At 31.6% G+C, this 19,074-nt stretch overlaps 1 protein-coding gene across 2 annotated transcripts in view; it reads left to right on the plus strand.

Moving 5' to 3' along the window:
• Positions 1–11,780: 11,780 nt before the first annotated feature.
• Positions 11,781–19,074, plus strand: part of LOC124538724 (rho GTPase-activating protein 7) — a 273,161-nt gene continuing 265,867 nt past the window's right edge. For both annotated transcript variants that reach the window (XM_047115885.1, XM_047115886.1), the window contains exon 1: positions 11,781–12,213. In XM_047115885.1, the coding sequence (XP_046971841.1) occupies positions 12,129–12,213 (85 nt within the window). In that variant the 5' untranslated portion in view covers positions 11,781–12,128. The remainder of the gene's footprint in view (positions 12,214–19,074) is intronic.

Consider the following 19,074-nt stretch of genomic DNA (forward strand, 5'->3'; position numbering starts at 1 on the left):
AATCATGTCTTTATAAGTTATAATTAATTATTTATAACTAAAAGGTTATATGAGTGAAATTATGTTAATATGCATTGAACGTTTTGTAAATATAATGTTATATATAACGACGTAGAAAAAAAAATATTTAACCTCTGACTTCGTATTTAGAAGGAAAGTTTTGATATAAACTTTAATGTTGGGAAAATTATTGGAAAATTTTGATTCAAAATGGTAACGAGATAATATTTTATTTATTAACTAGCTCTGCCCGCGACATCGTACACGTTTGAATTAAACACATATTCTATATATTAATATAAAATAAAAATAGTCTAAGTGATTTCTTGTTACATCAGCTATCTGCCAGTAAAAGTCCCGTCAAAATCGGTTCAGCCGTTCAAGAGATTAGCCAGAACAAACAAACAGATATCAAAAAATTTGGTATATATACTGTATATTTTGATGTATATATACAGTATACATACATACATATATATTGTTATCTTAAATTTTCGCGATTATTACACATTGAAATAAAACTATTTATAACGGATTTGGCATCCCGACGTTTCGAGCACTTTACAGCGTTCGTGGTCACGGGTAGACTGGTGTCTACCCGTGACCACCGAGTTTTATTACAATACATATATATTACTAAAAGACACTCCAATTTTATTATATATATAGATAAATTTAAGCAGGTAACTGTGTCGACTCATGACGTTAAAGGTGGCGGCTTATAATAACAATATATGACTTATACTACTTTTAGGCTGCCGGTTCACTCGCTTTTTTGGGGTTATAGTGTCCCTCTTTGAGGTCCAACGTGTCTTTATACCAAGTTTTATGAATTACGGTTCAGTGGTTTGACCTTGAAAGTATTATCATAAGCCGAGAAGGCTAAATGTTTTAAACTTAGATTAGGATTTCAGGGCAATTAGTACTGAATTGTTATACGCTTAATTTGTTTTTATAATTCATCCCTCGTTTAACGAGGATCATGAACCTCCTGAAAAGAGACATTTTCGTTCTGAATATCTGCCAACCATTGCAAGCAATTTAGGGAGGCCTATAGCCTAAAGTAACCATGTCTTCTTAAATATGTAATAATTACTGACTCATCAATAATCATCATTATCATTATCATTAAGTCGCTCACCGCTGTCTGTCCTTATGTATGCAGTATGCATGTATGAGATCTTATAAATGACGCAATGGATTTTGATGCGGTTTTTTTTATAAATAGAGTGATTGAAGTTTTTAATGCGATGTCGTAAATAAATACATTTATTGCGCTTACATTGTAAAAGCTAAACTTAGCGGTTTGTTTTGTCTAACGACTGAAAAACTGTGAACGTTGTAAGACATTCTGTAGTATATTTAGTATCAGCATTGCACCCGTGCGAAGCCAGGCGGGTCGCTAGTCAAATATAAATAAATAAATCAATAGGAGTATATGTATATATTCACTTCAAAAGAATGAGGCAATTAGCCTAATGGAACATTGCCTTATTAATTATATCTTAAGCTGGAATAGACAAATAACTGTCTCCATCTTCAAAGGTCACGGAAATATTAAAAATATACGCAGACTTTAGGCATTTTCTTGTTAGCGGATCGTGTTGCGAATTCGCAAGAAGGTCGTATATTTTTAATTCGATTTGAATGCGTTCTTTCACTCATAATTATGTACAATGGACCCTTGTTTCTAGTTATATAGGACAAGGAATCCATTGAGTGTTTTTAATATTTAACAATATTCTTTAACATAGTTTTACGACTGGATATTGATTCATATTACTTGAATATAAATGAATAACTTAATAAATATGATACTGTGTTTGTGTGTTATTTTTATGATTACAGGTATCAATACGTTCGTATAACATTAGGTATGTTATATTATTAGATGTATATGTATGTTATATTAGGTATATTCTTTACCTCATTTACAATCAGTTCGATATTTCGACATTATCTACGAATGTCTCGCGTGGGCGAATCAAAATAAAAAACATGCTAACTATCCCATATTTAATAACTGTATTAATAGTTTTTGTTCAGTTTCTTTAATAGAATTAATAAAAATACCGGAGAAATGTTTTAATTAAAATACTGATACTTAAGAGCACATTTGAATAGAATTTCATTCGTTTTTTTTATTCATAGTTTAGCATTTTTGCAACGCTTAGTCACTACTACTGTGTATGAAGTAAATAATATACCTGATATAACAGTCACACATACCTAATAATAATAATAAATAATGATCAGAGAATTAGTTTGATCCCAATGTAAGTAGCTAAAGCACTTGTATTATGGCAAATCAGAAGGAACGACGATACCACAAACACCCAGACATAGGAGACAATATAGAAAAGTAATGAACTTTTTTCTACGTGGACTCGATCGGGAATCGAACCCGGGACCTCGGGTTGGTGTACCCATGAAAACCGGTGTACACACCACTCAACCACGGAGGTCGTCGAATATAACATACCTCATTGTATAAGAAAGTATACTCTGAATAAAGCTTGCCTGAAATTTAATAATGATCTCACGTCTGGAATCGTATATATATTCACAATGCAATCTAGCTCATATAATTTATATAGGAATTTCGAACCCATATAGAAATGTCTTTCTAAATCATTATAAGCCATTTATTTTTTATTAATTTTTTTTGATGGTATAGATTGGCGGACGAGCATATGGGCCACCTGATGGTAAGTGGTCACCATTACCCATAGACAGTGACGCTGTAAGAAATATTAACTATTCCTTAAATCGTCAATGCGCCACCAACCTTGGGAACTAAGATATTATGTCCCTTGTGCCTGTAGTTGCACTGGCTCATTCACATTTAAATATTTAAATGCTAAACTATATTTGTTACTTTTTTGCGTATCCATTGATTTCGTTGTTATAATACGAGACGATCGGATATCCGAGCATACAACACGGTCAGTTGTTTTATAAATATCATTTTGGGTGTCTCATTTTGAAGTATGTATTCCATGGTAAAATATTTGTAAATTTTGTCTCACTCTAACTTAAGCTTTAACAATATGTTAGACAGGGACACGTATATTATTAGTCATAAAACAGGGTAGCCGTTCGGAAGTGGGGTTTTTTATTCGTATACAGTAACACTATCCGATGTATTACAAACGATTTACCTTCGGCTTCGGCGTTTAAATTACGAGATTCAAGCGTGTTTACTTACTTTTTAATAATGTTAAATATATATTTTTATTATTTCTTATTATTTTTAAATTAGATAGTTCTAAAAAGAGAGAAATTAATAATTTAAAAATATATTATTCAAAATATAATTTTTGTTACAATGTTATTTGTATCGACCCGAAATATTTTGTAGTCTGGATTAATTTTCAAAAACGTGCTTACTAAGACTTGGATAATGTCTATATTTGTAACAATTAAAATAGAATTAGGTACTTAATCTTTACATAAAATATAATAAAACGTTATTGCAGGCCTTAAATAGGTTCTATTTAAACTAAGATGAAAACAGATAATAAAACTAGTAAAGTATGTTAGTACTTCAACAATGATGTAAATTAATTGCTTAGCAACACTTTGTTATAATCGATTTATATACATTGAATATTTATTGGATATGTGAAATTTTCACGTTGAATATTATATAGAAATATGCGTGTGTTTAATTACTATACCTGTAATTACTTTATTTGATAAAACTATCTATAAGTACTTATCATACCAGAATCAAATCATATCATATCAAAATCAACTTTATTCAAGTAGGCTTTTTACAAGCATTTTTGAATCATCATTTTTAAATTAAGTGAAGCTACCACCGGTTCGGAAAGTAGATTCTACCGAGAAGAACCGGCAAGAAACTCAGTAGTTACTCTTTTTCAAAATTTAAATAATACTAAGCCAAGTTAGTTAAATACAATTATTGCTGCTGCCTGGAAGTCAACAGGTATTAAATCCACGCTTTTGTATCATCTATAAATTCTTGTATCGAATTATATGCCTTTTTTACCAATGTATTTTTTTATAAACGATTTGAATTTACGAAACGGCAAAGTTAAACATGACTGCAGACAATAGGCGCTTAATCAATATTGTGTTAATTATATAAAAAAATATAGAAACACAGCTAATAAAAAGAAGTCCGTGCCATCTTCGTGTCAGATGTTAAATTACTGACATTAGTGTCATGACCCGATGACGTCACACCATCTGATCCTAACATTCGCCGCCATTTCTTCCGCCTTGGACCACACACCATTGTCTCGTATTAAGTTTACTTTCGCGCACGCGCCGCGTCTGTTATTTCCTGTCGAAACACGATAACCTTTTTACGTAACGATAGGTTGATTGCGCGGAAATAGGGGTAATGACATAAATATTTAACCGACTTTAGTAATATGGAGGTTATGAATTTGACCCTCAATTATATAGCAATGGGAATGGGGTATTTGAAAAGCACAAAGAATCTTTCGTTTTGTTAACGTTTACCCAATGGTCAGTGGTGGATATGGTCGTTTTGAGCGTACGGAACTCAACCATTGGTTGTGGGATTAAGCTCAGGCAAGGTCTCTATTTACTTATGCTTGTCACGGGGATAAAGAAAACATCGAGAGGAAACCCGCCTGTGGCTATTTATAATGAAAATAGCCCATAGGTGTATCCAACACGCATTGGAGCTGCGTGATAGAATAATCTCGAAATTTTCAACCAAACTTCAAAGGAAATTGGCCTTAGTTCAACAGTGGGACATTTTCAGGGTGTTTATACAAAGTTTTGATTGTGAGTTTTTTACCAGTACCAAACAGGTAACACTCATCAATGACTTACTGTAATTGTGTAAAACTCCCCATGGTATATTTTTATTTAAACATTTCGCTTATAATTGAAAGGTAAAAAGGACAATCACAGAGCGAGCGAGGGTGGCTCAACACGCAAGTAGATCGGATCACCCTTCAAGAACGCCAAATAATATTATTTATTAGTAAAGATATAAGTCCTTCTTCATTTCAGGATATACAGTGTTATATACACAAATTAACATTATAAGAAATTCTTTCTTTATATTAGTACTACTCTCTTTATACTAATACTAATTTAGCTGAGTATTTTAACCTGAGAAGATGATTAATTTCCAATTGTGATGATAATATTCCCTTGACCTATTCCCTCGACTAGCCAACTTTACTGGTAATAAGTAATATAGCAAAGGGTGCACGCTGGGTGTATAGGTTTACATAGGTATAGGTGCTCCATCATACTCCAATACGAGCAAGGATTCCTTCAAGCATTGGAAAAGGTTTTGCATATTTTCCGAGGCATTAGAGAGTAATACCAACTGCTAACTTAAAAAATCACATTATACGATATATGTTTATTAGAAATTCAATGGGTTTTTCTTTCTAGAGATTCTCTGTAGTGATCTTGAATTCTGGTTTACTTGATGTAAGGATTTTGGGTGGGTACCACCTCATCATATATTTTACCACCAATCAATAGTATTATGGTATTCGGGTCTGAGGGGTGAGTGAGTGAATTAAATCAGAGGCATAATACTATATTCTAAATTAGCCAGAATTTCTAATGTTTTTATTGGTAGTTTGACCTACCTTGATATACGGGTAGTAAATTAATCAAAGAAAACCAATCGAGTAGCCGAAAAACCAAAGAAAATTATTAATATAAAAATAGCAGAAATTCCCCAGTCGCGTTTATTTTTAAAAATCGAAGTATTAAAATATACAACAGACTTCGGAATCGCTTAATATTCTTGAGAAAACTTTCTGATGATAAATTTTATAAAAACACAAATGGGTCAGTAGGATGATTCTATAAATGAGTTTTAGAGACATTGATTTTAATTAGAGCGCTATGATTTTGGTATAGTCAGTGAATACACTAAATATATGCTACTCCACTTTTTTTGGTAATCCACCTGATGGAATGTGACTAGCACCGCCCATGGACATCTACAACACCGGTGTGCTTGCAGATGCGTTTCCAAAAAAAACCTAAGTCCACAGATATCGTGTAATATAATATTTGATGATTTAAATCAGATGATTTAGTGCCACAGCGAAAACTATCTATAGTAATATATAATAGTATCTTAAATGCGAAAGTAAATCTGTCTGTCTGTGGGTCTTTGAAATGAAACGAATTTGATGAAACTTTGATTGAAGCAAGCTTGAACTATAAGAAAGGATACCTGACGATCAATTATAAAAAGGCGAGCAAGTTCACGACAACTAATTATAGATAACTAGCGACCTGTTCCGACTTCGTATGTGTAAAATCCTATAAAAAATATACAAAATATGTTACGACATCACATTAGAAACTTCTAAAATTATCTGTGTTTCTTTACTATATTGTCTATGTATTATATACAAAAACCTCCCTCTTGAATCACTCTATCTATTAAAAAAACTGCATCGAAATCTGTTGCTTAATTTCAAAGATCCTAAGCACACATGAAACAGACAGCGGTGAGAGACTTTGTTTTATACTATGTAATGATAATAATGATTCCTGAATAAAGCCACGCTGAAATGTCGTTAATGTATTCTATTTCATATTTCTGCCACATCTCTTGACCTTCAATTACTATCTTACGATGCCATACTCATTCAAGAATACTATTGAATCATTTCTGTCAATGACGTAATCTCTCTAATTGACCAGTCATGCTCGGTGTGGAATGTTTCGAGTTTTTATGAACAACATCACGCTATCCTGTCATTGGCTACTTTTTGCTCTATGCAGATTGTTAAAACTTTGATAGTTTAAGTGAAGGTTAGTTGTTTTTTTTATTTTAAATTTATATTTGACCTCCGTGGTCGAGTGTGTACACCAGTTTCCATTTGTACGCTACTCCGAGGTTCTGAATTCGATACACTGCCGAGTCGATGTAGAAAACGTTAGAAAACTAATTAATTTTGTATGTTGTCTAGGGTCTGGGTGTTTTGTGGCACCGACGTTACTTCTGATTTTCCATAACACAAGTGCTTTTACTTACATTGGGATCGGAGTAATATATATGATGTTGTCCAATATTTATTTAGATTTTCTGTGAAATTTAACTAAGTATTTTACATGGTATATTGAACTGTTTCGTTTCACTTATAAACCTAATGCCATCCGCGTTAAACTTAAAATCTAAGGTGATCATATAAGCTTATTTGTATTTTTTTGCTGTCTCTACTCTCGTGTTAATCATCTCACGCACACATAGACATATAGTACGAGTGTCACTCAATACACCGATATATATTAACGTAGAGGGGCGTGTCTCTGTGACTAGATTGTACACACATTTAATAAAATCTCTTACATCTCAAAAACCTCTAGTTGAATAACAGCGTTCATAAAGGAAAATATTAATATTTAAAATATTTATTTACATTTACCTAATTGCAAGACTGTCTGATAGTGTGTACTGGGCCTGTAAATATAATTATATCGTAAGCTATGTAATATCTTAAATACATTTTAGAACTTGTGTATTAAACAATAATGTTACTTTGACTAATTTTTATTATATTTTATGTAAAGTACGTGATACAGTCGCAAAAAGGTGCTCTTATTTTCAACGGTTATGAGATAAATTAAAAGATGATTTGTCTATGGGTGATGGTGACCCCTGCCCATCAGGTGGCTCGTATGCTCGTCCGCCAACATATACCATAAAAAAAATTAAAAGTACAAATCTTGTTTGCGAATATAGTCAAATTTAAGGCCTATATTTTATATCTCAAATGGAACGACTTAAAAATTCCCACGACCTTTATTCTACATGTATAAAGAGTTTGGGGCACATAGTGTAAAATTACACTATGCGTAAGAACCAATTACACACGTCATTTAGCAATAGTAGGCACATGATTATTTAGCAGACCTGTTAGTAGGTCTCATTAATAAGCACCATTCTTGCATTTATTCTTATATTTGTGCGTTGAGTCATACTGTACCCAAATAGCTGATTTATGCTGACTTCATTCAGGAAAAACCTAACAAAACACAATTTGTTATTAACTACAGCTTTTCTAAATTTGTAATTAGGTGACATAATTACAGCATTTCTCTCTCTATATATTAATATTAGTTGTTGCCCGCGGCTTCGGTACCATTTTAGGTGATTGGTTGTCAAGTGTTAGGCCAAAAAGTAGCGTATGTCCTTCTTTGGAGTTTAAGTTTGCTTAATAGCAAATTTCATCAAATGCGATTCATTGGTTTGACAGTTAAAGAGCGACATACATACAGACAGATAGAGTTAATTTCACATTTATAATAATATATTAGTATAAATAATCAACAGTTTAAAGTAACAGTCTGTAAAGATTCCACTGGTGGACTAAGGTTTCTTCTCCCTTTGACTGGAAGGTATGGACCTCATTTCACCACGCTTCTCCAATACGCTTTATTAGATATATTTTTTTTGACATATGTTGGCGGATGATCATATGGTGGCCAGCAAATAGTGGCCACGTAATTGTAAGTTGTCACCAAAGACAATGGAGCTTCACGAAATATTAAATTAATAAATTAAAAGATTAAAATAATGTTATAAATGACATTGCTTTATTTACCAGTTTTTTCATTTCTTCTTTTAGTTACTATAATACAAGTTTAATTTACGCTCGGCTTTGAATCAGTCGGCTTTATCCCGATCGGAATTTCAAATAAGTACTTTTGTTTTCTAATTTATTTGTGTTTCTTTATACTAGTAGTAGCACGCAGATTCCCTTAAGGGTTGGGCGCATTAAGTGTTAGGCACAACAAGCCGTATATCTCTTTCTATCCTTGAGTTCGTCCTCGGTTCAGTAGTTTGGTTGTGAAAGCGCAACGGACAGACAGTACTACTTTCTTACTATTATTATTACTTATACATCTAATTGAATTATTGGTGTGTCTGTTTATAATATTAAAATAAACGTTTTTTATTAAATGCATTTGTTTGCATAAACGGTACATATACCACAATAACCATTTTGCAATTTTTGTCTGTCTGGATATTTGCGTGATTCGGCTAATGGAATGGCTGGACCGATTTTGACGGATTTCCACTGGAAGAAAACTGATGTAATAAGGAATAACTAAGGCTACGACAATAACATTTTTGTTAAAATCAAATGTGCACGAAATCGCTGGTACAACTACTTAATTTCATAAACTTTATATAATATAATATTTTATAACCTGTAAAAGAAATAGTCGAAGCGGTTTAGTTGCTGAGACATGTAAATGGTGAACGAAGATTTCCGGCTTTTACTGAGACCAGCACTAGCATTTTTACCCACCAACACACACATAAGCAGCGTGACGAAATAAACTTCAAACAAATCTACACAATAAGAAGTGACTCTTTTAATTAAGTATAGTTAAGTTATTCAAAAATTTCACAACGAAATGTCTATCTCTGAAAACATTTTTAATCTACAATGACGCAAGATGCATCTCACAATTTGGGTCCAACAATGTTTTAAGACGTGTTATCAGTAGGACACTGATAAGAATATTTAAATAAGATGAGTACGAGTGTTCCCATATAAATAGATTGAGAAATAAAATGTTTAATTAATTTATATGTGCTTATTTATTTATTTTGTTACACAAATGTAAATTGCACACTCTGCACAAAGCTAGGCTTAACGATACTACGCATTAGCCTTAACTATAAGGAAGATTTTAAATAGATATGGGAAAGAAAATATATTGATAACTAGTAATCACACGGCTTCACTCGTGTTTATCAAATCAAATCAAATCAAAATAAACTTTATTCAAGTAGGCTTTTACAAGCAATTTTGAATCGACATTTTACAATTAAATGAAGCTACCACCGGTTCGGAAAGTAGATTCTACCGAGAAGAATCGGCAAGAAACTCAGTAGTTACTCTTTTTTAACATTTAAAAATACAAAGTCATCTTAGATAAATACAATTATTTAAATTAATATATCCTGTGTGGAAGTCAACTGGTATTAGCTCCAGCTTTTTTATCATCTATAAAATCTTGTATTGAATAATATGCTTTTTCTACCAATGTATTTTTTACAAACGATTTGAATTTACTAAACGGCAAAGTTAAAAATGTCTGCGGAATTTTATTATAGAAGCGGATACCCGGCCCCAAGAAGGACTTATTGACTTTGACTTTTTTATTTTAAGAGTGTTGGTTGTCATGTGTTAGGCAAATAACTACCCATCCTATGTAGCCTATGTTTTTTCTTGTAGTTAAAGTTTACTAAATAACAAATTTCATCAAATTCGGTTCAACTGTTTGGTTTTGAAAGACCGACAGACAGACAGAGTTGTAACAGCCTGTAAATTTCCCACTGCTGGGATAAGGCCTCCTCTTCCATTAAGGAGAGGGCTTGGAACATATAACTACGCCGCAATGCGGGTTGGTGGAGTGCACATGTGGCAGAATTTCGACGAAATTAGACACAAGTTTCCTCGCGATGTTTTCCTTCGCTGCCGAGCACGAGATGAATTATAAACACAAATTAAGCACATATACATATACAGTGGTGCTTGCTTGGATTTGAACCCGCAATCATCGGATAGGATGTACGCCTTCTACCACTGGGTCATCTCAGCTCACAGAGTTGCTTTCACATTTATAATATTATAATATAGATTACACATGCCATATTCATTTATGATGCGATATAATTGTATGATTATTCTTATATACTAGAATTTGGTAACTGATTTATGTATTAATGCAGAGACAGACAGACTTATGTATACTACACTATATATAGAGTGTTTCTCACGATATTTTCTTTTGCAGAAGAGTCCGAGATGAATTGCGAACATAAATTAAGCTTCAAAAACGGAGGTAGTTGCCCCGATTTGAACCCGCGACCTTCAGTTAAGATCCACGTGCTCTAACAACTAGATCGTATTTTTGAGAATAAAGTTTAACGTTGTTCTTTAATGTATATAAAAAAGCTTGAAGACTATTTAAATGATTTATTAATATTTGTTTTTGTTTTAATAATATAGAATATATATAGAAAAAAAAATCGATTTATCAATATAACACATTTTTTTTAACTCGAATAACAATAAATACTATTCATAATATTAATCGGATAATGAATAAAAATTACAACAATGCGCTATAAAATGCATTCCAGGGAATTCTATACATATAATAAAATCGGAGTGTCTGTTTGTAATATTTAAATAGCCCTTTTTTACTCAATGCATATGTACACGGTACATATATAAAAATATTTTTTTTTATCATTTTTGTCTGTCTGTCTGTTTGTTCCGGCTAATCTCTGGAACGGCTGATTTTTACGGGACTTTCATTGTCAGATAATTGATATAATAAGGAGTAACTTAGGCTACAATATTTTTTGTTAAATTCGAGCGCGTACAAGGTCGCAGGCGCAGCTAGTTATCAATAAATATTTTATGAAGCAGACAACAAAATGTTTAACTCTAAACATATTAATCACAAACGAATAATATTTGCAGTTCGATTCGTAATCAAATCTAATTGCGACGTTAAAACCCCATAAATTCACCATCAAATAACTTGCCAAAACAATAAAAATAAATTTTAATGGACACTTGCTCAAAATCATAAAAACGTCTGGACATTAGCCCTTACACGAGGTAGCGATATTAGTGATGTCGAATTATCGATTATTTTTTTAACAGGAGTTATCGATGATGTATCGTTTTAAGGACGTAACATGTCGGCCCCCCGCTCGGCAAAGACTCGGTTTGCTGTTGGCTCGGTTCAGTCAGTGTGCTACGGCGACGCGCAGTGCACGTGAGTGTTGTGCTTACGCGCATCTCGTTCGTTCACCCCGAGTTTACGATCGAAACGTCAGCTGTCACAATTTGACGTTTCGTAACGAGCCACGAGCGATTGAGCGCGTGAATCCGTATCGCGTTTTCGAAAAAAAAAGTGCTGTACGGTGTTATGGCGCGAGAATTTTTTCGTATGAATAATTCAAGCAGCATAAAAATGTTTTGACGTTCCGCTCGGCGGATCCGTGCTAGTGTTGTGATGATACCGATATCGATTGTGTTGTTTTGTGTTATATAGCAAATAGCTGGTGTCCGGTGGGATTGTTGTTATGCTGTTATCATGACACATTGATGTCGTACGAAGCTGATATGTCTATAATTAGCGAGCTGCGATGGCTGCAAGACGACGAACTATTCGCTTTATCCTTACAAAACGGTAATGTTCCATTTTTAAAAAACATTTTTTTTTTAATTATTTACGAAAAGATAACTTACTAATGCCTTAATAAACAACCCAGCGTGTTGTTTGGTGCGATATTATATAATAGAATCCCTTTGAATGCATACAAGATCGATCGATGCGTTGTTAAGCAGATTGTATCCACGCGGTATCACTTCCTAAATAAATAATTGTTTCGAGACGTTAATTGTAATAAAAATTTTATTTAACCAAAAACATACAGGAATTAATTAACTACATGCGTCATATTGTTGTTACTGCTTTTTGTAATGAATGACAATGAGGTATTGAAAACGACGGTTTTTTGTAGATTTATAGATAAATTATTATCTTTAATTTATTAGCTGTGTTTACTTATTTGCAGTCTTTATAGAATTTTTAAACTAAGATTAAAATTAGCAAAAAGGTTTTAGTTGAAATTGTAAACGTTATTAATTCATTGAACTGAGCCCGTACATAATAAAGGTCAATTGTTTTAAAGCAAAGATTATCAGAGAACAAATTTGGAACATAGATAATAAATATTAAACATTACTGATATCTTCACCAGTGTTTCTATTAAAAAAAAAAGATAAATAAAATCATTCGTCAATATCGGTAGCTTTTAAAATCTTTGTAGAATGCGATGTTAGTTCAACGGTAGGTGAATAGGAAATAATGGCCAAGGCAAACTAGATTCTTGAAGCTGCCTCTTATTTAACTTGATTAAACACAAATGTATAATCAAATCAAATCTGTCAAATGACTTCTGGACGTTTGTTTAGTGATCAGGAGATTATGAGTCACTTTTAACTAACCTTTCGACTTTGCATGGGTTATATTATATCATTTCGATATTTAAATTAAATATCTTAAATTAATGCCTTTATACTGTATTCATTTTGGAAGAAAAAAAAAACATTATAGACTTAAGTGACGTGTTCGTTCTTTTTTTTCGAACGTTTAACATTCCTCATTTAAATTTTTGATAAATTTAAGTCACTACCAACTAACCATTCAATTTCGCTTGGGTAATATTATATCATTTCGATATTTAAATTTAAAATCTTAAATCAATGCCTTTACCCTTGTTCTTTTTATGAAAGTAAAGAAAAAAAACATTGACGTGTTCTAATAATTTTTTTTTCGAACGCATGAAATTATAAAATTCCACATTTAAATATTGTATACGTTTTATTAATATGCCAGTCTGTCAATTGACTTACTGGGGTCAAAGTAAATTTCACCAATGTTTTTTAAATTTTTTTAATCCAATGATAATTAATCGACTTTTACGTAATTTTATTAGAATCTGTCCGAGCAATTTGAGAGTGATTCAATTGAGTAACAAATGTTTAAACATACATGTATAATATTAGCAAATGATAAAGTTGTGTCAAACGAATCGAGCTCGAATTTCTACCTATATAATTGACAAATATACAAACTCTTCTAAGCCACTCGATTCAATTACCTCATACATCATTAGGTCCTACTTAATTCGGTAATATAATACTTTTGGTAACTATAGTAGACGGATAAATTGCCTTTGAAATACATATCCAAATCTCATAACATACATAATATACGATTATTAATAAATACGCATCACAAGGCAAATGAGAAACAGTTATAATAAGAGTTCACCACAGTCTAAAGAAATTAACAGTACAAAAAGTATTAACCATTTCTTATACCGTCAATGAGCTACTAATAAAGAGAAATAAGGGAAATGTTTCTTGTGCTTCTAAAGTAATGCTAATAATAAAAGTATCTATCTGACAACAGACTGTTGAATTCTGTGAAAAAGATCAATTAAATCAAACTTGTATTTGAGGTCAGACAAATGAAAACATCAAGCAAAAATAAACCTGAGATTACAAAATTTGACCATTGAATTACAATATATCGAAAAATATATAAAAAAATATATTTTTTTAATTTCTAAGGAAATATAATTTATGTAATATTAGTTTTTAATTAAGATGTCCGAATAACATTAAGCAAGTAATGTCATTAATAACATGTAACTTAATCAGTTATAAAACTTTTCATATTAAGAAATAAAGAACACATTCGAAATTCAAAGTAGGTTTATTTAAACCATGATGCAATGTCAAATTCGAGTCAATTGATCAAGTTACAATTTCAACAAAGTATCAGACCTCAAATTTACAAAAATACTACGTCTAACTTATTCCAAGGTCGTCTGGTCTTGACGAGTAGCTAATCTGAAGTTTATTAGATGTTACGAACAAGAATAGTATAATTATATATCTACATAATTGAATTCTCTTTAGATAAAATTTAAAAGAACGGTAAAGTTGTTTTTTTTTCAAACGCAACGATATCTCATCCGTAACGGTCTAAGAAATTTGGCCATTGTTAATCCACGAAATTGACTCAAGACCATTTCTTAGATTAAAAATACGTCGGTGATATTCAATGGACAGTTTGAAACTATTTGGAAACTCTCTCGAGCTACTTACGCTTGTCTCAATGTTAATTTCAGGTCAACACCATTGTTGCTGGCTCATTCGAATTCCATTGATAATTCTGTATCAGTATTCAGACACCCACGTGACATTTCGCCTTCGGATTATGGTTTAAACACATTAATGCAATACACCAACCTCACTTTTGTCAATACTTCGATCTCTGACCTCATTGACCTATCGGAATAAGTCACTGGCAATTAAACGATAATTGGAAAACGTTCTTTTTTTAAAACTCATCGAATTGTCTTTTTTTTATTCGCACGGAACTATTTCGATGCTGTCTGTCAATGTCAAAGTATTAAGCTACAAAATTAGGTAGGTAACTAAGTACGTACTCCATTTTATAGTATAGAAGATATGTCATTAAGCGAATGATTATAAATCGAATAAAATAAGAAGTTCACCGGATGTAACACTTAAATAAAATACACGTGTACGATCTATTGGCTAATGGTAATGATGATGACTGTGCTCATGCACATGCGTACAAGTTTAATTTGCATTCGTATTATTGACCTGCAACTTTATTACTTGCTCTGAAGTAATAAATTTCAAGAGCAATTTGCTTAACGATGTCAAATGTTACTATATTCTTATTATGATACTGAGTACGGTTAAATCGGTAACGCTTTGAAGACCAAATAAAGTTAAAAGAAAAAAAAATAATGTTAACAGTAACAAAATTGTTTTGGATTTATATTTCTTTGAGTTCCTTAAATAGAAAGTTCATGGTTCTCTTTAATATATATCTGATACTAGCTAAACCCGCAGCATCGCCTGCTTGGAATTTATTGTGACGAAGATTCTTCAAGTACTGTAGAAGCTTCTATTATCGTAATTTAATGGGTTGGCTCGTCATATGTTTAAAAAGACATGACCGTCCATGCTGTTCTAACATGTTTTGTAGCAAATTTTATCGAAATCAATTGTAGTTTTACCGTATATATAATATAATATATTTATATTTAAGATAGACGGACAGACAGAGATAAATTTCACATAAGTATAAATAGTTGTTTATTGCGATAAAAAATAATTCAATCAAGAGTAATTGCATTGTTTTTATATTAAATAATAATCTAATTAAACTTGCTATATTTCCCAATCAAATTCAAATATATTTTAATTAGACACATAAATATACATAAAATTGAGGAATAACATAGGCTTAAAATTGCCTCCATATAATTCTTTCACTAGCAATTATATAGTCTTAATATACACTAAACGATCATAAAATTGTATCGCAAATGTTTAATTTTTTAAACATTCTTAGAAAAAATATTGTGTAATTTTAAAAATTTCTATACTTTAACCTTGTATTGTCTAGTAATTGTTAAGTCTATCACATATTGCGCAAATCCGGTATAATGTCCACACCATTACAAAAATACCGACCTTGCACTGTGAACTGACCCTAATACGAAGAATATCGCTATCGAAATACAAATAAAAATTATTAACTTATTACTCAAAAATATTTATCTAACAATACATTGACATGTCTATTGGAAACAATATCTATATATTATGTAAATTTATTACACATCAGATCACCGGATGAATTGTGATAATACTTTGCCTAAATAAAGATTAAAAAAAAACCAATATTAATGTTTCCATACTCTGTAGAAACCATTCGATATTTAGTGATTTAAATTCACCAATAGTAATACTTTTATCAATGAAACCAGAATAATAATTATAAAACACAACCACTGGATGAATTGTAATAATCATTTGTATAAACAAATAAAAAAAAAAACAATTTAAATGTTTCCATAATCTATAGAAGCCATTCGATATTTAGTGATTTGAATTTACTAATAGTAACTTTGATCAATGAAACCTGAATAATTATAAAACACAAGAATCGTAATATGTGTGTACGATGGCTGTGAACAGCTGTGTCGCCATCAATACCTGACTCAAATAATCGAACCCTTATTACGTAATCGCAGTTCTGGTTTCTAATCACTGACAGTTTACGTAATAATCCCCCAGAATCTGTCAAGTTGCGCGCGTGTGGCAGATCTGACGCGATGATGTCACTTGTGATAAACGAAAAGTCTTCATTAATACCACAGATTATAAACCAAAGGGCAGATATGTAAGGAGCATTAAAATGAAGCAGTAGCGAATCTTTTGGTTCTCATATATGCCGTCACTATCTTTTGTTTTGTAACCTGAGATTTATATATTTATTAATAAACTCAATTGTGTACTTGATAAAGGCTTAATGCCTGAAGCCATTTTGTACCAGACCGTAAGTCAAATCAAAAATTCATGAAAGCAGCATTATCACAATACCTACACAAATTGTTAACGTAATCTATATAACACGTGACTGTCTTGGGGTGAAGATCTAAAATCAAAATATCTAATAGCAATATTAGGTAAAATTAAAAAAATATTTTACAAAAAATTCAAATTTCGAAGAGAACTTTGAAATTTCGAAGATTTTTACTTGGGGTTTTGTGCAAGCCCATCTAGGTAGGTACTACCCACTCATCAGTTATTCTACCGCCAAACAACAGTACACAGTATTGTTGTGTTCCGGTTTGACGGGTGAGTGAGTCAGTGTAACTGCAGGCACAAGGGACATAACAACTTAGTTCCCAAGGTTGGTGGCGCATTGACGATGTAAGGAATAGTTAATATTTCTTACAGCGTCATTGTCTATGGGTGATGGTGACCACTTACCAACAGGTGGCCCATCTGCTCGTCCACCAACCTATACCATAAAAAAAAGAAAAAAAAGAACACTTTTAAACATTACCATTTATTTTACAATATTTAAATAAAGTTCAATTAGGTAGTTCAAATTACCATCCAAAAAAAAAACTCCAAAGTTGGAATGGAACAATTAAATATTGTCTTTTTTTAAATCGTTTTGTTAAAATAGAAACGGTTTCATTCCATATGAATGGTTAAGCGATTCTTGTTCTTAACACCGCTGAGCGATGTTTAGTACATTAACATGTGACGCAGCGCGCATGCGCGGCTTCGCTATACCGCCAATACTGTAGGGCTGAATGCTATTTACAAATACATGTTAATAATTCGAGTTTAATAATATAAATTTATATCATTGATTTTTGTACCATTTCAAAATGTTAAAGGAGTTGTCACTAAATAGAAAAAAAAAATATACATACTTGCATTTCTTCGGTTTTATAGAACACATACATATATTACTTTTTATTTGTGAATATTCTGACTAAAGAGAGTAATAGATAATATTAATTATAATACATACCATAAATGTCATAATGATATGTATTTTTTAAATTATTTATCGTCCTTAGTGTAAGGTGGCATATGATAACAGTTATATACTTATTCCCTTTTTCTATAGTATATGTTAAATTATAATAGATAACTGATCTACTTTTGTGATGTCAAAAAAAAATGAATAATATTTTGAATTTCGAAAAAGACCTTTTTAGTTCAATACTTAGTAGCGTGGGAATAATTAAATATTTTTAAATTGATTAATTATGTACGTTGTACGACTCAATTTTTTTTTGATTATCTAACCTGGCAACCCTGCGATTTACTTCGGCCGTGGCTTCATTACACACCTACTTTACTATTGGTAATTTGCTTGTACATTAATTTTAAGTATTCATAATGTCCTTTGTCTAAATGAATTTTGACCTTTACGAACAGTTTATACCTTGCGAATAATCCGTAAAGCTATGTAGGTGTCCTGTTCTATGTATATAGGTCCTTTTTTAAAACCAGTTTTATATGTACTCTTTTTGAATGCCTTTGCATATTAAAACTAGAAATTATATATGAAAATAGTATTTCTTATTTATATTTTCTATTTAATGTATTTGCAAATATGCCATTTGATGACAGTTCATAAATATTGGAACTGTATCATATATTGACCATTCCTTGCATCGCCAATGCGCTATCAGCTTTGCCAAATAAAATGTTATGTCTCTTAACTATAGTTACACTGACTCACTCATCCTTTAAAATGGAACACAATAATAGTAAATATTACTTATTTGTACTTACATCTTACCCAGATGGATAGACAAAGCTACACGAAGAAATAATTTCTTAAAAATAAAAAACGCATAAAACTTCAATTAATAAATGATAAGCAACATAAAAATTATAAAGTCTATATTTATATAATAATACGTTAAGTGCGGTGTGAGCTTACGTCGACCATTATGGGTATTTAATAGCAGGCTTAAGCAAAAATTATTTCTATCCGCTGGAGGCTACTAGATCATCCAGACTCTGTCTAAATGAGAGGCCTAATATGTTACACCTAGATTTACGACTCGCAAGCCACATTAACCAGCTAAATAACTAACCGTTTGTAATTAAGAAATGT

Source organism: Vanessa cardui, chromosome 21 (genome assembly GCF_905220365.1).
Source record: "Vanessa cardui chromosome 21, ilVanCard2.1, whole genome shotgun sequence".
Classification (NCBI taxonomy): Eukaryota; Metazoa; Arthropoda; class Insecta; order Lepidoptera; family Nymphalidae; genus Vanessa; species Vanessa cardui.